Source organism: Ursus arctos, unplaced genomic scaffold, assembly GCF_023065955.2.
Source record: "Ursus arctos isolate Adak ecotype North America unplaced genomic scaffold, UrsArc2.0 scaffold_17, whole genome shotgun sequence".
NCBI lineage: Eukaryota > Metazoa > Chordata > Mammalia > Carnivora > Ursidae > Ursus > Ursus arctos.
The window spans coordinates 10917575-10936435 of NW_026622841.1; the positions used below are offsets into that span (position 1 = coordinate 10917575).

Genomic DNA, 18861 nt, shown 5'->3' on the forward strand with positions numbered 1-18861 from the left:
ATATATTTTACTTAGGTAGTACTATCACTTATAAAACTAGGAAAATATTTTCCGGTTGAACAAAATCATGAGTGGCCACAGTAGCAGAGGAGCAAATATGATTCAGCACGCAGTAGATCAGGAAAGAATAGTGAAAAGACGCATGACAGCAGATGCCTAGCTGGCCCTCCTGGACACACTGAAAGAACTCGAATTCCACGTAGTGAACAGTGGTTTCCACAAATGTCTTATTAAACCGGAAGCTGGGCCAGTCTAATTCCAGTTGTGGCTAAAGAGCAAGGACCCAGAGGGGATGTTACAGGACTTCAATTACTTGGACCTAAAGGTCCAAATATGGAAAAACAAAATATAGTAAATTCAGTGACAATTTTAGTGTGTAGGAAAACGCACAGGCTAACAAACTAACAGTGCAGACTAACAAAGAAAATAGCTATAATCTTCTCTGGACACGTGCAATATTTAATATTGAAACATTTCAAAACAACTGAAATTCTTTCTGCTCATTTCTCAAAATCCACTGAAGTAATAATTTAATGTCATTCATACATTTTTTTAACGATTTAAGTTACTTATTTGAGAGAGAGAGCACACAAATGGGGGGAGGGACGGAGAGAGAGGGAGAAACAGACTCCCTGCCCAGCAGGGAGCCTGACTACAACGGGGCTTGGTCCAGGACCAGAGGTCATGAGGCACTTAACCAACTGAGCCACTCAGGTGCCTCAAATTTGTTTTTTTCTAAAATGCATTCAGCTTGGTTGAAAAATAACCATCTATGTCCATAATTATGAATTTATGATAAAAATGCATAACAAAATTGGTGTTGGGGGAGGGCACCTGGGTGGCTCAGTCTGTTAAGCCTCTGACTCTTGCTTTTGGCTCAGGTCATGATCTCAGAGGCGTGAGGTGGAGCCCCTCATCAGGCTCTGAGATGAGCATGGAGTCTGCTTACCATTTTCTCTCTTTCCCTCTGTCCCTCCCCCTGCTTGTGTGCTCTCTCTCTCTCTAAATAAATATCTTAAAAAATTGATGTTATGGCAAAATATTTAGTCAAGCATTAGAATACTAAAGTATCTTGCCATACACTGATGAAATGTTCCTACTTGCAAAATAATTGCATCTGACTGATAACTTTATCACTTTAATTAGAGAATTCAGGTACAAATAAATTAGAAAGGGTGAGAAGAAAGTTGGGATGGCAGAAAACTCAGGAAAGAGTTCACCCATAAAGTTAGAAGGACACAAACATGAAGTCACTATGACCCACTTCAGACAACAAGACTTTCCAATTTTGAGAAAGAAAGGGCTACATGTGAACAATTTAAAAAACATTTTCAAGGTGTATTTGCAGTTTAATCCAAAAGCAGTGATTGGCACTAAGGAGACCTAGAATCTTATGACACAGTGGCCATGAACTTGTTAAATGAACTCCCGAAATCCTTGAACCCAGCTGTACTTCCTTTTCCCCCTCTGCAAAGTGCAGAGGTTTGGGCTACAACTGATTTCTATGATGCCTTCCAGCATGAATATTCTGGAAACTTCAGGGCATCCCTATCTCTCATCTTACAAATAGCTTTAATTTGAAACATCACTGGAACACAAACTTGGCATACAGGGACGTACCTTTTCTTAGGGGTTAAAAGCCCAGGCGCTTCTCTAGTTTCATCCATAGATTGAACTAGATTCTCAACTAGTTCTCCCCTATTTCCACCCCTTTACCTTGTTTTTTTAAAACCATTTTTTAAAGATTATTTATTTGAGAGAGAGAGAGAGACAGAGCATGAGCAGGGGGGAGATTCAGAGGGAGAGGGAGAAGAGACTCCCCATTGAGCAGGGAGCAGACGTGAGGCTCAATCGCAGGACCCTGAGATCATGACCTGAGCTGAAAGCAGACGCTTAACCAACTGAGTCACCCAGGCTCCCCTACTTTGATTTTTTTCTAGCAATATTTATTTAGAAGACTAAAAAGGTTGAGTTACAAATCCTGGTATCTAATGTCTAGGAATAAAATCCACCTCACTTCTTGAGGTATAAAGTATGAGTCCCTTGTGCATTAGAAGTCATGATCCGTGCCAGGCTGTGCACCCCATCTACAACACCCCCACCCAAATAGTCATGTTGGCTTTGGCACATGTTGTATGAACACCTACAGTCTGTAATTGAGGAGACGGAACCAAAAGAATACGCAAACTCCTGATCATCTGTTTCCAAAGACTCAGGAAATAAGGCATAAAAAGACTCAGTTCTGAACAGAAATACCAGTATTTGAACATACTGATTACTGAGCCAAGTCCTTACTGAAAAATGAAAGCCATTAATTCCCAAATGAATTTCAGTACAATAGGCTCTGTTTTGACTTATGTTTTTGTAGACTTGGAGAAACTTTAAAGAAATGAGTAAAATATAAGACAAACACCTTATCCTAAGAAGTGGAAGAGGTATTCCGAGTCTGGTATCTGGTAAATGCTCAAATTTAAACTTTGATGAAATCCACAGAAACCTATAATCTTACCTGGAGACGTATGTATACACACACACACTCTTATGTATCAGATACAAGAATGAAATCTATAGAACTCTATTTCACGTATTTTCAGTGACAGCTAGGTAATGATTCTTAATTAGAACCATCAAGCCACCTAACTTGCAAGGAATCCTTAGGTCAAAGGTAAAAGTATGTTCTAACAATGAAGATTCATTAGATACACAGCCTTAAAAAAAAAATCTAATTGTTGGGTATGATTAAATTGTGAGGAATATAATTTTATCTTACTCTTTTGAAGACGACGTAATCGAAATTGTCTGTGATAAACTGGCCAAGTTAAAAAAGAGTCATGCATGTACCATCTAGATGCCTTTGCAATGGTTCCATCTTTTTCAAAATTTACTCTGGGCCTTTGTATTCTATTTTAATCAGGCTTTAACTGAGAATTACTTACCGTTTCTAACGAATTTCTGAGACTTTCTGCCACCTGTGTAAAGCTATTTGAAAAATAGAAAAGTTTTTTCCTTTCTAGATTTATTTGGTTAGCTGAAGTTATTGAAGGCAGTAATTTACATTTGTATGACATCATTTACAGTGTATTAGTAACTAGATCTTAGCTTGGTGAATAGGTTGAGAATTCACTTTATCAGTAACACTTAAAAGTTATTGCATGTCCACTCTATGGTAGCCATTTGATTATCTCATTTAATTTTTACAACAACCTTACAGTCTACTTCTATTATTTTCTCCTTCTAGATTAAGTAGCCAGCTTTATAATAAAGCTGGTGAAAAGCAAGTGTTATGTTGGGAGGAGTAATAAAAGCTAGGTTTGCCTAACTTCATAAATCTTGTTTTTAAACATTACACAATGATGACTCACATTGCCAAATTCAGCTTTTACAAAAATGCATTATAAATGGGTTTGCAAATTCTATTAGACCCCAAGAAAACACACAGTACGGTCGGTCTCAGATGCAATATTAAATGCTTGTTGTCCTTGATGTAGGAAGTTCTACTCTGAAAGACAATGTAGCTGAGGAATAAACCCATTACCCAATGCTGATGTTGGATGTCTCCCAATTTTTAAAACGGTACTGCATAATCTCTTATAAAACTAATTCTAATATACGTTATAAATCTTATTCAACCATGCAATAAAGTAATCATGGAGAGTATAATTAAATATGTTAATTCTTTGGAAATTATAACTTTGCATTGCTGAAATTGCAATCTTTTCAAATACGTGAATAATTTAAAAATCTACCTTAAATCTTTTCTGAAAAAAGGTGGGATATAAAGCCATAATTTCTGAAGTAATCACGTTATCAAAACAACATAGAAAAGATTCTGGTCTAATCTCCTCTGTAGGGTATTCTAAAACAAACAGATGGGACATGGTAAATTTGAAAAAAAAAATCAAGTTTAAACAGTCATTTATCTTCACTGTTGTTTTAAAAATGAAATTGATATTTTTTCTGAGTTGTATTTTAAATATGCTATCGTAAAGTGTGGCCAGCAACACGGGTTGCTCATTGAACAAAACACGATGGAACAGAATACTTGCATATGTTCTCAAAAACGTACTAAAGGCAAAAGAAAAGAGAAAGGTCATGGTATTTGGTTGGTGTGACTGCTCTTACAGCGCAGGCGCCGGTAACGGTACCTACCCAGCAATGTCAAGACACAGGCGAGGATCGCGATCAGGGCTCCGGTACTGAGGCCGGCTGGTAGGACGTAGGCCTCCGCATTGCAGGTCTGGGCGATCCCATCGGCATCACAGTCGCAGACGCGGATGGTGAGAGTGTTGGTGCTGCTGAGGGAAGGCGAGCCACTGTCCACGATGAAGATGGGCAGATAGTAAACAGATTGTTCTTGTCTTCGGAAGCCATTTCTCCTGGTGAGAATGGAAGCTGTGTTGTCTAGGAGAAAGCAAACGCATAACACAGGATTTCTGATGGACTGTCCAGCCAAACTGATGTAAGGGGGTGGGGGGATGGGCGAAATAGGTGAAGGGGATTAATAAGTACAAATTTCTAGAAGAAGTTTATCACACGTTTATGTGATTTAAGTCATTCTGTTTAGTGTCTTTTGTCAGCTCTATTATCCAGTATTGGTTCATTTTAATACATTTTAATGTATTTACATCATGCTACACAGTTATGACCAAAGGAAAGAGTTGTAAAGTAAAACTGAAAAGTTTTATTCATCACTTAACTGCAACTTTGTAAAAATTACATAGAATACACCCGTTCCTCCTCAATTTCAAACCATACACTTACAAAGGGGATGATTCAAATTAACAGATTAAATATTTTTGCAGCATCATCAGCACAAATAAATAAAAATCCTAATCCATCCTCTAGTTCCAAATATAGAAACAAGTAAAATAAGACAATCCAGCTTTAGGTATACATAGATATTCAGGAGAGGAATTATTGTGTAGTTTTAAAAAATCAATATTGGTATATAACGTTACCCAAACCCCATGTATATAAACAATTTGTCAGTGATAAAATAGGTCATTTGTGTTTAACTTATGTTCAATATTCTATTTTATCTAACATTTAATTATGAAACTTTCACCAGTGATCAATAAGTAAGTCTGTATCACATAACTGATTTCTGTATCAGAAATAATTTTTTTATCTACTAGCAATTTACCCAGCTCCCATCTTAGAGAATTTATGTGATCCTTTAAATTTACAGCAATTAAAACATAAAGAAGGAAAATAGGATCACAGTTTCATCTAGTGTACTTTAATATGTATCTCCTTTCCAAGCTATCAAAAAGATTTATCCAGTGTTTATCATAAAAGAATTAACAATGCTCTAATGAAAGAGCAAGCTGAAATCTGTTCCATCCAAAGGAAGCTCACAGAAGACTGGAGGAAGCATATAACCTCCAATTTTGGATGTGGCAAGAATAAAACTGTTTGATTTTCAGGTTCCATCTGGTAAGTTTTTACATAAACAAATCTTTTAAGACATGAATTTGAGGTGTTCATTAAAAATCTACACATGGAGTTGTTGAAGGATATTGTTTTCAGTATGTTTCTATACACTTAATAGTAACACACACGTCTATTTCTTTACCTCCCAATCATTAAGATCTATGTATTCATGATTTGATACACAAAGTTTTTTCAGAGCTGTTGAATTGTAATTTAACATGCACAGTATCAAATAGCACACATGCACACACACACAATGGATTGTGGAACACATGCATAAATGCCCAAGTGAAAGAAAGCCCAATCCTTAGGAAGGAGATCATAAAATTCATCATGTTCTCTATACAGTTCCTATGATGGAAGCCAATATAAGAACTGATCTTCTTATTTCTACATGCTTTCCTCCAAGGTAAATGCTATGGAGCTCTGGTCTTGACTTAGGGAAATCTTTCAATTGTGGGGCAGTGGGGATGTCCTATAAATCCATACATTTTAGTGCATGTACTGTCCAACAATCCTGGTGGTACTGTATGATGACACATGGGGGAAATAGACTTTTCTTGTCGAGGTCATAAAATCCCCTCTTGACACCTGTGCTGGATGAAGCAAAGTGCTGAGAATTGTCCCAAATATGATTAAGTCAGAGAGTTTGGGATTACCCACATAGAGAATGTTCTTCCATTTATATGACTAAAGGGACAAGATAGTGTTCTCATTTAAGCAGAGAGTGGGATCAGGAAAAATATTATTTTCAGATTGAATTTTTGAGGTCAAAGTTAGATTTTCTGCACTAAAGAAGATGGTGGCTTCAGGTAAAAAAGCACTTACAATGTCCACCTTCTGAGTAAGTCTTTTTTAGATGAGCCAGTGTTGCAAATCTATTTCTACATTTTTTTTTTCCTGAAACCTGATTCACATATTCAAACTAAAGGAATTACATTTTCTGTTTTGTTGGGGAATACTCTCTATCAGTTGCAAATGCCCCTCTGTGAAAATAAATACCTTGAATAAAAACACCTGTGAATACATAAATTCAAAATTAGAGGATAGGTTCTACTTCCTTTAAAAGTTCTTATATATATATATCATTATAGACATATAGACAACTATAATCTATATATATAATTGTTTATATATGCCTATGTCTATATATATTTATAAAATAAATATATGTGTGCCTGTGTGTATATTTTTTAAGCAAAAATGTGTATAAATATATATTTTATATATATATATATATTTTAGGCAAAACCAGAATATACTTACAGGTATTTGTAAAAATGGTTCTATAATGACACTTAGGGAACTGATAAGAGTGCTTACCTTTGAAGCAGAGAAATGAGATTTAGGATGACAGGAAATTTTGTTCTTTTTTTTATACTTCCTTGTATCAGGAATAGATCTTTTATTTCTTCGCATGGATTACTTCTATTTTTATGTTAAAAATACCTGATGCTACTGTCGAAAATATTAAAGTTGATTTAGGTTGATATCAAACTGGAAATACCAATTATTTTCCTAATGTCTCAAGTTATACTGGCGTAGTATAGCCTTATTAATACATTTAGCTGGCTCTCAAAGGTCTAGAAGAAAAGTCAGAGAGAGATGGATCTGGCTTCTCCCCTATTTGGATTTAGAACTGAAATGATTTAAGTAGCAGCTGCTGCTTCATGACAGCAAATCCATAGATAAAAATTACTTGAGGGGCTCATTGCCCTTTAATTAATGTCTTTGCTAGCGTGTGTGTGTGTGTGTGTGTGTGTGTGTGTGTGTGTTATCTCCATAATCAGCATTCCCGAGCAAGAAAAAGTAGTTGCTTAGAGAGTTTGTACCTGCTGCCTCTACTGGCGACAATAATAATACCTTACCTTTGTTATCTTTCAATGAAAAGTTGTGGTTATTTGTTGCATCAGTTGTTAAGCTGAAATAAAACTGGTGTCCATTGGATGGCTCATCTTTATCAACAGCACTGATCTTCTGGATAACCTAGGGATGGAGAATTAGAAAACATGAAAGCACGTTGCTGTGCTCTGCTATGTTTTGTGTGGCGGGACAGAGCAATTGTATACCTTATAATAAATACCATCCTCCTGGGGGTAAGGACCAGATGCACTAATATGAACCCAATCTAAAAAGAGCTCTGAAAAACCAATCGTGTCCCTTTGAAATTTCACGTTTGCATTTACCTGAAAAAAAAAAAAACTATACCAACTGATGACACCATCTCAGTAAACATCACAAAACGCCGAACAATATGGACAAGTAGAACAAATCACACCGAAATTAAACTACGCTTAATTCTTAGAAGTTCAAGCTCTGCCGTGCAAAACGGGGAACAGCCCAATCAGGCTTCCTATGCTAGATTTCTCCTTAAAGGAGTCAAAGCCCTCGACCACTTACCATGACTTTTACAATGTTTACCTTTCTTCCTGAGAAATTTCATCATCCCAATTAAACCAGAATTTTAAAGTTCCTTCAATATTAGTTTATGCTACACATCAAAGCGTTAGTTTTGCTGAGACATGCTGATTATGTTTTATCTTAAAGCTGGCAGAATTTCAAAGGCAACGGCTGCTGGATATTTTTAAAGAAATCACAAGTGAGGAGCCTGGTGTGCTGACAGCTCTTACCTGCCCTGGCTGGGCATTTTCACACACAGTGGTTTCATAGTCCATAGCAAATTCGGGGGCGTTATCATTGATGTCGAGTATAGTGATGGCCACATAGCCTCTTCCGACTTGAGATGGATTCTCTAATAAAGAGGACAATGTCTTATTATTTACTCTGAGAATAAAGCTATCATGCCATTGCCGTTTTACTCAAGCAACTCCTATTAGAAACAATTAGAATCAATCAAAATGGTTTGCCTCTCTAAATCACGATTCTAATAAGAAAATGACCAAACCCTGAATGAAATCTAGATACGTAACACTATAGACTTCAAAAGGAGCAAGAAAAAATTTGATCCAAATGTCATATATATGTATAGTACATGTGTGAATTTGAGTCCCTGATGAGAAAATCATTGAAAGAAGGACCAATAAACCATGAATTTCAATATTCTTTGAAGCTAGAGTACAGATTTATATGACTATACGTATATATTATATACATATTATCTATGCACATGTTTATAGATAATATGCATAACATAATTATGCATTGTTCTTTCAATATTTTTCTTATCGGGGCTAGTTCAATATCAATATCGATATCATTCTTTGAAGCTAGAGTACAGATTTATATGACTATATGTATATATTATATACATATTATCTATGCACATATATATGTAGATAATATGCATAATGTATAATTATGCATCATTCTTTCAATATTTTTCTTATCAGGGGCTAGTTCAATACCAATATGCAATCTGTGTGTATTGGTTAGAGATCAAGTTATTACTTTTTGTAAGCTACTGGACCAACTCTATATCAGCATAAATGCAGCTTATGAAATAAGACTATGAAATAAGAGGAAGCCCTCTGAAGGTAACTCAGGCCCATTATTTTATTGTAATGTCTTTCCATTAACTTTGTGAATATTAGCAAATAAAGTTAATGAATATAAATATATTCGCAGCTTGAAATTAGGGATTTTCAAGATTTTGCTCAATTCAAATAAGCACATAATATAACTCAAGGAGAAATTATCACCTCATGACAACCCACTCTCTACTTTCAATGTCCTCCATCCTAATTTAATGTTAAACCTTACGACTTACGGCTCTCCATGGCAAGAACTGTGATATTATGAACAGCATTTGTCTCTCGATCCAAAGATTTGGCCGTTGTAATAACTCCACTATTGGCATCAATATTGAAGTATCTCTCCAAGTCTGTGTTTCTGTCAATTGAATACCTAATTGAACATTAAAAAAGAAAGGAAAAAAACCTCCAATATTTGTTTGATTACAGTTTGCTAAATTAATTTCATTAATTGCATAGCCAACCACCAAATCCTGCTGACTCCACAATCTGTCATATCAGTAACATAAATACATGCTTAGTTTAAAACTTCACCAATATTATACTTGGTTCATAACTGCTTGTCAGTAATCTTTCTGCTTTTCTGTCAGTAAAAAATAAACACCCTAATGTAGATATCTTCACAGTGGATTGTTGAATAAACTTCAAATTTATTTTATTATTATTTTGGCTCCCCCAAGTCATTTACAATAGATTTAGTAGTCCCTGTCACGGTTATAGGTCCCTCTAAAATGAAACAGATATAGACGTCTTGCCCATTCACATACGCTTACTAACATCCTTTGTCTTGACAACATCAGCCTGATCTTAATCCCCTCAACTTTTAAAAAATCTCTCTCCGGATCTTGACCAGGATTCCATAGATATGTTTCAAGGTAGAACCCCTAAAATTACATGAATATTTTGGGTGTTGAAGCATTTTCTGAAAATATTTGCTATCCAAATATTAGTGAAAAGTGACTGTTCCACCTGTATTCTAATTCCATTATGCTGTTATTAGTTCCATACACAAAATTCACCCACCTCCAATTAATGACTATTTTCAAACACCATGCCCCCACCCCCAGTGGTTCTAGCTGAGTGAAGGAATCTCATTTAAAAACAAACAAAAGAAAAGATAAGCAAACACATACCCAATTTAAGAACGTATTTTATGTTTCCATAGTTCTCCAACTTCTATAATTAAATAAAATCATCTACTTCTAGTCTGCTGTATTATAAAATGCTAGACACATAGCAAACATAGCAAGGAAAGAGGAGGCATCAGAAAATATAGAAAATTAACCATAAACCAACAAATACTGTCTTTGTCCAGTAATAGGTGTTTAGGTGTTGAGAATATTAGGAACTTATTTTCTGATAGTTTCTTTCTTTTTTTTTTTTTTTGATGGCCTATGAAACATGATTATCAGCTAAGGGAGCAAAGAAGAGAAGGCAGTTTGAGAAGGAGAGAGAAGTCATTTTAAAAGGGACAGAAATATATATAAATATAAATACACACGCACAGACTAAGGAATGTATAACGGAATGGCTAAACATTGTGGATTGCCGCTTTGAGATTTATGTTCATCAGTTTAATGTGAGACTAGTTATCCTGGTGTCTCGTTCTGTTGTCATCTATGTATTTGAAGGTGCACAAAGAGCATGGGGTTGGGTTTAACTAGTCATGGACAATGGAAGGAGAGAGGAGGGTGCGGATGATAGGGGCATGTACACAGGAGTGATAACAATGAAGGCCGATGGTACAGACGTTCGTAAGGAAGAACTAAGGAAATAAGGGAAGGTAGACTGATATTGAGAAGATTCTGAGAGCATCAGGTTGCAGAATTGCTAGAGTGGGAGGTGGTGGACAGGGAATGAGATCCTTGAAGTAGATTTTCAATAGTAGCAATATATATGAGGGCTGAAAAGTCAAGAGTACGTTTATAAAAATCTATGGCTAAATCAAGGCACAAGAACAGATCCCTGGAGTCAAGAAGACCAAGAAAGTGAAAGGCCAACATATTTAGTTAGTCATTGGTGTAATTTAATCAGTTACCAATCATCATGCTAGGAGTTATTATGGAAAGGGATACAATGATCCAGGGACTAAAATCCTCCATGAATTAGTGTGATTACTATATATTTGGTGGTTGATAGCAACACAGAAGATTCTAAGTCTGATGATGCATTCCACAGAAGAGTTGAGGGCTTTGAAGGAAAAGGAAAATTACATTGTTTGAAATGATAATGGCAATAAACAAAATGTACTCAGACTTCTGAGATCTATGGTACATGGGATATGAGAAAAATAAATAATCTTGCTTGGGTTTCTCCATACCCTCTTCCTTACCATCCTTCTATTATAGCTTGTTTTTATTTGTATCAAAATCAAACTGTTCCACTTATTCTGCACATCCCATCCGCTCTGACCTTCTCAAAAATGTTCTTCCTTGGAATAAGATATTTTCCCTCTGTACTTTATTTGAATTGAAAGCAAGTATGTTTTCTACTTTAAAAAACAAATTTCCTCCATGTGTGTCCAGTTCATTGTTGGCCTTCATATTGTCAAGTTGTTTGCCTCTCTGTTCTTTTCTTGCTCTCTCTCTCTCTCAAATATATTATGATTGACTACTGACTCTTCCTTAAAACACATTCTCCATTTGCCTTTATTAATACCACATATTCTCTGTGTTTTCCCTACCTCACTATCTGCCCCTTTGCAGTCACCTTGGCTAGTTCAGTTTCCTCTTCATGACTTCTCTTAAACTCTCTGAAAACTCTCCTGTGGGTCCTCTACTCTTCTTTATATAAAATGTTATTCCTTTGAAATGTATACAGTCCCATGGCTTAAGTAACTTCTATACTTTTCATTACTTCCAAATTTACATAAAATCTCCTTGGCCCACCAGACTTATATATTGAATTGCCTGCTTAATTTCACCACATGGATATACAACATGAACTGAAATGTAACATGTCCCAATTGATGTTCTAACTCCTACCATCTCCCAAGCCCTCACCTCCCCCACTCGAATTTCCCTTCCAAGTAAACGATACCACCCATCACTTGATTGCTCAAATCAAAAATCTAGAATTGGTTGGTGACTTTTCTCTTACTTTTACATCCAGTTTCTCAGCAACTTCCAATGACCACACATTGTAGCCCAGATTTTACATTATTTTATTCCTTATCAACATACATAGGAGAAAACTGCAACAAATTGGTCTCCTAAACTAGGATAAAGAGAGTCAGAAGAGATGTAGGGAGAGAATGAGCTGTTGGCTTTAGAAGAGATGGAAGATCTTGGGAAGGACACGGAGGACACAAACTGTCTAGAACATTCTGGATGGAGGTTATGCTTCTTAATCCTGAGGACTTGGGATCACCCAGGATTAAAGGAGTTCCCTATTTTCTACCATTCCCTCTAGATATACAAAAAACTAGATTTTATATATGAGGCATTCACTGTTGTATAAAGTTACCTGGGAAAAGCAATCCCTCAGTCAAGAAAAATAAAGAAAATATGGGCACTCTTTCTAGTGAGAGGTACCACATGTCTCTCAGGAGAGCTGACTGAGCCAAAAGAAAAGGAAGACTCTAAAGAAGTTTGGAGGAGGGGCGCCTGGGTGGCTCAGTTGGTTAAGCATCTGCCTTCAGCTCAGGTCATGATCCCAGGGTCCTGGGATCGAGCTCCACAATGGGCTTCCTGCTCAGCAGGGAGCCTGCTTCTCCCTCTGCCTCTCCCCCTTCTTGTGCACACTTGCTCTCTCTCACTCCCTCTGTCGAATAAATAAATAAATAATTCTCTAAAAAAAAAAAATGAAGTTTGGAGGAGCACACTCTTTGCAGTTCTGCACCCACCGGCCTTGGCATTGAGATGTCTGATGGCCTGAGTCAACTAGAGGCTGAGCAGAAAGGAAGAGGAATGGTGTTTCTCTAATCACATGCCAAAGTGAACGTCAGTGCATCTTCTGGTGCTGTTAGTGGTGTGCGGACTCACAATGATCCCTCTAGTTTCTGCAAATTACAGCCTAAAAAAACCTTGGCCTCTTTCAATAGATGTTGGAGTAACCAATTAGAGACATCACCTCTGTATTTTTGTTGCTACAGTAATTAAAGCTTCTGGTCTATTCCTTTACTAGTCAGACAGCTCAAAATCTTAATATGCCGCCTCCATCCTTTTCCCGAGAGTTGTGAACAGCTCCAGGTACCTGCAACATCTTCAGCTCAAACTCAGTCTCAGTATATCTGAAAGCAGATTTATCAGCCTTTCCCCCAAACCATCCCTCCTTCAGAACTTTCCCATTTTCCGAATGAGTTGAGTATTTAAAGCATAGTTTACATTTTTTTCTGAATCCTCAACCATGAAAGGTCATGCGTGACAAAGACTTCTATTTACATATCTCATATTCATTTGCCCTTAAGTCTTGTTAATAGAACCCTGCTTTTGTTTAGAGGCAGCCATGTGTCAGGTGAACAATGACATTTGCTAGTCTCCTATGTAGATGTGGTATTGGTGTCCTTATACTGAGGTTTTAGCAAATGAGATAAAAGTTGTTGAGTCAAGTGTCACTGAAAAGCTCCTTAAATGATAGGACAGAGCTGCTATTCAGCTGGCGTTTGATTTCTGCCCCTTCCCCTCCATCTCACCTGGGACATGAACACAATGGGAAGCGATCCAAATGCCATCTTGTAAATATGAGGTGATGAGTGCTTGATATGAGAAGCCAAGGCCCTTGATGACATTATACTGCCAAATTGTCAGTCCTTGGGTGTATAGCTCCAGACTTCTCATTAGTAAGTCATTAGTGTTAAGCTTTGTTGCTACTAGCCAAGCACAATTGCTAACTAGGGCGAGCAGGTACTATTATTATGGTATTTCAGTATTGGATACTAAAGTCTCACAGTTGGTTGTCGATGGAGCCAAGAGTCAGAACCATGTCATCTGAACCATCTTTCCAATATATACCACATTACCTATAAACAAGCTTTTAGTCCCTGCCACTTACAACTCTACAATTCAGCTTCTTTTCGCTTTTTCCCAATGCTCTCCAATCTAAAACCGTAAGTCAGTCAAACTGATGTTTTAACGGATTAATAAAAAGATCATGTGTATCTCCATTTCAATGCCTTTCCTCATGTTGGTCCTCCTGTACTCCATTTTTCCTCCTTTCCAATTATTTTAATTCTGTGTTCCTTGAAGACAGTCCTCTAGCATTAAGGCAACAAGCCTTTCCGATTACATTAAGGAAAAAAAGGCTTTTTTGTTTTGTTTTTTTTTTTTCTTTTTTTGTGTTTGGTACTCAGGGAGTCTCCAAGGCCCTGAATATGGCGGAGGCACAGAGGGGTTGTCTTGCCTTCTCTAACTCATCCCCGTCTTTCCCATTTTTGAATGCCCTCAGAGCCCTCACACCTGAGACCTAATTGCCATCCTTGGGAACTGCACTCCTGCCTAAAATCAGAGACCCTCAGGCCTCAGAGTTTTCGGGCTTTGCTTCTGGAGAAGAGCAAATGGTTCAGAATGTGGTTGGTTGATTTGTGAGGAAAAGGAAGGCTCATGGGACAGGGTACCGCCATACATCATTTTGAAGAAAATAGGTAATGGCTTTAGAAAGAAAGCCCAAGAATAGTATCAGAAAGCAGAAAGATTTATACCTAAAAGCTACGATTTTTAAATTTTTGTCAACCCAACAGGTTTCTTCACCCTCAATTCACACACCTCCTGTTCCCCCCTCCCCCCACAGTATCAAGTTTCTCATATCACACCAGCAAAAATTTTGGAAAATATCATAAAAAATAATGTAGTATGATGTGATGTGACTATGGCACCCCAGGATTTGAAGTCAGGAGACCCTGGGATAATATTAGCACCAAGCTCGATCTGACTACCTGTGGGAACTACCAGTCATTTAACCCCCCCGCTCAAATTTATTAATCAGTAAAGTGAGTTGAAATAGAGATCTCCAAAATTTTGTACGTGTCTGATCTTAGCAATTGTCCTACATTATCACAGATAGTCACTGCATATTTTTGTAACTGTAATTTCCCTAAGATCAAACCAAAAATTAGGGCACTTAGTACAGGGAAATAAAGGATGTGCCTATAGTATACTGCCAAGAAAAAAAAAAAAATTCTTAGTCAAAGCAAAAATCCCTAGAGTTTAGTTCATTAAAGCCATTCTGTTTTAAAAATATACCAAACACATATAATCCATAATTGGCCTTTCTTGGTTTGTATAAGGAATACAGGCTGTCACTAAAATTCTTTAATGTTTAATGTAGCGAACAGTTGGAGGACACATATTTGGATCTCCCTGTTCCTTAGATCTTATAACTTTTTTAAAAAATTATTTTATTTTAATTTAAACTCAAAAACTAAAGCAAAAACAATTTACAAATTGTGCCTTTTTAAGAAACCTGGCGGTATGCAGGATCTGTGGACTCTGTGCTCACGACCACAAACCACATAGTAGGAATGAAAGGACAAAATTTATAGCCACGACCCCACCACTACCCTACTGTACTTATTTGAGCTTTTTCCATTCACCATCACTCTTCTGTTTCTTTAGCTGCAAAATGAGAAGGTTTTACGAGATGATTTCTCATTTCCAGACTTAACGTTAGATTTTTTAAAATAAGTTTTTGCATACAATATCTTCTACAGCTAGATAACAGGAGGGCTGGGACCACATCTTAAATATCCGTATATCCGTATCTGCTGTAAAATGAATTCCTTAATAAACTCCTGTTATTATCATTGCTGCTGTCCCATAAGCTATGGAGATCAATCCAAAGTCTCTTCCCAGTAGCATTCTTATTGCCCAGCTATTGATATGCACGCCAATGCTCTAAAGTAGGACATGTGGGTGAGCGAGCTCGATTAACACCAATGTACCACCGCCACTCCCCAAATGGCAAAAGATAACGTGAAAAACACGGACAAATCTGAACAATAGAAATAGCTGAATGATTTGGGTTGAAACCTTGATCTCTTAGGAAATATGTGTGTATGTGTGTGTGTGTGTGTTGTTGTTGTTGTTGTTGTTGTTGTTGTTGCAAGGAGTAGACAGGCTCTGATACAGACCTTGCTAAAATCTTGGGACCACATTTTCTAACTGTGTGACTCGGGGGCAGATTTATTATAACAAAGGGATGATAATGCTTGCCTTATAGGACTTTAACAAGAAATTTCTTCAAGCTAAACTATGGAGTTCAGTACTTAGTGATGCCACTGTTTGCATTCTCACCCCCTTCTGATAATGGCAACTCAATATTCCTTCGGTGATTTAAACCTTCCCAATCTCATGCAATCTTGATGGTACTCACAATCAAGATGCCCAGAACTTCCTGGGTAAGAGACGGGACACACGTCCTAAGACAGGCCAAAAAACTTTCCAAGAAACCGTGAACCTTGAACAGAGGGCCACGAGAAAAGAAAAGGGTTGGCACGGGTTCGTCCCACTGCCGCATACTCAAAAAACGATTTGTTCACTCTTGCTCTCATATTTATAGAAAAACCTTACTCCTCTCTTCTCTGAAGACCGGCTACTCAATTTTTCCTTTAACTCTGTGAGCTATCCCCTATTATTTCAATAACATCCTTTTCCTTTTTTTTCAGTTACCAATGCCGATTTCTGTTAAAGAATGCTAACAGTACAGTTCAAGGTAAATATAGCTCCTTAATCTTTCCGCCTTATGTACAGTTCCCAAGGACTCACACCAAAAACATTATGGATTTTGTATTCTTCTATTCATCACGCTTTTCAATAAGCATTTTAAATGGAGAAAATACTATAAGGGACAAATCAAGAGAAACGTAATCTTCAATAAATTCATTTTACCCGGAGTCTTCAAAAAAGCTAACTCAGAAGACCTTTGCTCTGAGCAGAGTTCTAATTTCAGAAAAATATAATAAAAGATGGAAAAACGGATCACATAGATTAGGGATTTCCTACTTCACACATTTTGAAAATTATCTCTGGATATTAAGTATATTACATAACAAAAGCATTTTTTTAAATTTTCACCATATATATATGTAGATATATACATATTTTCATTTTTAGTGATAGTTATATTAAATTAGGCAGCATTTTGAAATGGATAACATCTCATGTTTTCCTGACAGATTTAATTTCTGCTACTGTTCACATGAATCGCTATTTTTCTGTATGTCACTGGCTAAGTTTCTTAGAAAATCAGATAGTAACAAATAATTTAGATTAAAATAATATGTACAAATATATGTATGCATACAAGCTCCTTAAAAAACTACACACTGAATTATTCAAACACCCCAAATGTGTTCATACTAGTCACACTACATAATGTAATATCTGATACCATTTTATCACCTTTGATCTGAGAACATATAATAACAGGAATGCCAAAAGAGCCTCCAGGTAAGTATTATTATCGCAATATCCTTGAGCATAAATACAAATGTTCTGTATTTAAATTGTTAGAAATGCTGAAAATAATCCCCATTAATTTTTATGAAACCCTCCTCACATCTGATCTTATTTGTAATAATATCATGCTTTAATCCATTGGCTATTTTTAGCATAGGGACTTTGGGCTTGTGCTGCCTCTGGAAGTAAATCTGCTGATTTCATAAAACAGCACTAGACTCTTAGGATATAACTAAATAAAACATAAACAGACTTTGCATAATGTTTTCTCAGTTTGTCCAAATCCCGCCATCCCTCAGAGCCCTGCTGATGCTATCACTCCTTCAAATGAAGCCTCCTGTCCGGTGAGCTCAGAGTGATTACAATTTATCTCACAATTGGCCATGTTACAGTTCTGACACTTTCTCCCCTCGTTTTGTTTAACTTTTATGGGATCTTATGTCTTCAGCCAGATTGTAAGTTCCTTGAGGTCAGAGGAAATGTTTTACTCATCTGTTTCTCCTGTCAGTGTTCTCCCCAGTACTGTGCATGCAGCAGGTTCTTAATAAATGTGTGTGGATGCACTGCTCCGTCTCCCAGTGCGGACGCGAAGACTGAAGAGTGCTCTAGACTCGAGGCTGCTCTGACAGTGCCTACCATCTCACTGAGGAGAAACACAGAAGTGAAGTCTCTACCATTCAGAAAGACGATCAAAATCAGCAGCAGAACATGACCTGTCCTTCCAACTTCAACAGATAAACCCTGGTATTTGGTATTCGGGGCAAACATTTACACAAAATAGTAAGCAACTACAAAAATATAACGAGCCAGAAGTATGCTAGACCTCAATTATCTACTTCTGCTTTTGAGAATGCTTCTTCCTTTCTGTTTTTTGTTTTTGTTTTGTTTTGTTTTTCTAAGTAATCTCAACTATCATCTAATTTCCACTTTTGGCTTCTAGTTTCCATACGGGAAGAGGAAGACAATGTATACTTGACATGGTGGGGGAGGTAACATACCTGGATGCGAGACAAGCTATAACGAAGATATAACAGCTCACGATGGTGTTATACTCTGGCTAAGCACTGGGCTCTGAGTCCGTTTAATCTTTCCACCTATTGCTACTATACTTCTAGATGGCCAAAATACTTTATGATGATGTAGGTGCCTTAGTCCTCTTTTAAAGAAAGGGCAGATGCACAGAGAAGAGTTACTCATAGCTTCGGTTGGTGTCAACAGTAGGTAAAAATAGAAAGTGCTGAGCAAGGCAGGGATCATGTGAGAAGAGGCTCTCAATTCTGCCTTGCTGGAGGAAAGTAAATGTATTTCCTTCTAGAATTCTAGTCTCTCACTCCACATATTGGTAAATATTCCAAATATAAATAGCATATGCTAGATTTTAGTATTATACTAAAAAAAGTGTCAATAAATTTAAATACTAATAATCCAACTTCCCATCCTGGTTTACGATTCAAATACTATTGGCCTAATTACAATGAAACAAATACTACTTTTCCGTTCCTCTAAGAACCACAATATTTCTAAAGGTGTGAGCACAAAACTCA

General features: G+C 36.9%; 1 protein-coding gene across 1 annotated transcript in view; it reads right to left on the bottom strand.

Annotated features, from left to right (window-relative positions):
• The window catches only part of CDH7 (cadherin 7), a 105391-nt gene that overhangs the window by 15416 nt on the left and 71114 nt on the right, over positions 1-18861 (bottom strand). The window contains exons 7-10 of the mRNA XM_026496451.4: positions 9161-9297; positions 8064-8185; positions 7302-7419; positions 4150-4401 (exon numbers count right to left, since the gene is read on the bottom strand). Coding sequence (XP_026352236.1) covers positions 4150-4401; positions 7302-7419; positions 8064-8185; positions 9161-9297 — 629 coding nt within the window. The remainder of the gene's footprint in view (positions 1-4149; positions 4402-7301; positions 7420-8063; positions 8186-9160; positions 9298-18861) is intronic.